Source organism: Mus pahari, chromosome 14, assembly GCF_900095145.1.
Source record: "Mus pahari chromosome 14, PAHARI_EIJ_v1.1, whole genome shotgun sequence".
Taxonomy (NCBI): domain Eukaryota; kingdom Metazoa; phylum Chordata; class Mammalia; order Rodentia; family Muridae; genus Mus; species Mus pahari.
The window spans coordinates 30643002-30644024 of record NC_034603.1 but is presented as its reverse complement, the minus strand read 5'-3'; the positions used below and the strand labels follow the sequence as shown (position 1 = coordinate 30644024).

The 1023-nt window shown below is 51.6% G+C and overlaps 1 protein-coding gene across 1 annotated transcript in view; it reads left to right on the top strand.

The window, feature by feature from the left end:
- The window catches only part of Lrrc75a (leucine rich repeat containing 75A), a 41481-nt gene extending 40464 nt beyond the window's left edge, over nucleotides 1-1017 (top strand). Inside the window, exon 5 of the mRNA XM_029545803.1 lies at nucleotides 3-1017. Within this exon, the coding sequence (XP_029401663.1) occupies nucleotides 3-293 (291 nt within the window). The 3' untranslated portion in view covers nucleotides 294-1017. The remainder of the gene's footprint in view (nucleotides 1-2) is intronic.
- The last annotated feature ends 6 nt before the right edge of the window (nucleotides 1018-1023 follow it).

Below are 1023 nucleotides of genomic sequence, written 5' to 3'. Positions count from 1 at the left end.
GGGCTCTGCTGAGGGACCTCACTGACACCCTGAAGGACCCCAGCAAGTTCCCCAATGTCACATGGATTGACCTGGGCAACAATGTGGACATCTTCTCACTACCCCAGCCCTTCCTGCTCAGCCTAAGGAAGCGCTCTCCAAAACAGGGCCACCTACCAACCATCCTAGAGCTGGGTGAGGGGCCAGGTACTGGGGAAGAAGCCAGGGAAGGTACTGGTCAGCAGGACCCTACAGGGAGTCCTGTGCCACCTGCCAGGGGCCAGGAGAGTAGAGAGTCTGTGATTCAGACATGACACGGAAATAGGGGTCCTAACCAGGGAGTCCTCTTGGATGGCCAAGACAGGCTAGGGGTCCCTCCAGACCAGATTGTCTGGACAGCCCTACCCAGCTCTCACCAGGATGAGATCGGAATACTTGTCCTCAGACCCAACTCCCAGTACTTGCTCAAGGGGCTCAGATGTCTCCCGCTGTCCTCCTAGACCAGTGCATCTGGACCAAAAATTCTTTACTGGGCCCACTTACAATTTACACAGGCACCTACTTCCCAAGGCCTTCTTGAAGGCAGTATGTTTCAAAATACCAAGTGTGGAAAATCCAGTTTAAAAGCCACAGACCTTTTATTGGCTGGCAATCTTACTGTGTAGGGGCAGTACTGTGCCTAGCTCCCTTACCCACCAACCAGCACAACTTTTCCTACCAGCTGTTTCAGGCCCTTCTCCCATAATCTAGTCCCTGTATTGGCTTCTCAAAAACACCCTTAAACAATCCTAGTCCCTAACTCAAACCCAAGAGAACTGTTCTGAACTCAGTTGTGGGGAAACAGCCTTACAAGCCAGGAAAGCAAACTAGTTTACAGGATCTGCACAAGATGGCANCTTTGCATGGTACTGCACAACCGCAGCCNGGACAGGAATTGAGTGTGGGTGCCTTACATGCTTTGGAATCTTTGCCCAAGTCTTAGGTTGTACAAACAGCCTAGACTGACCAGAAGTTTACAGTGCTAAAGCTGGACCGTCTAACACC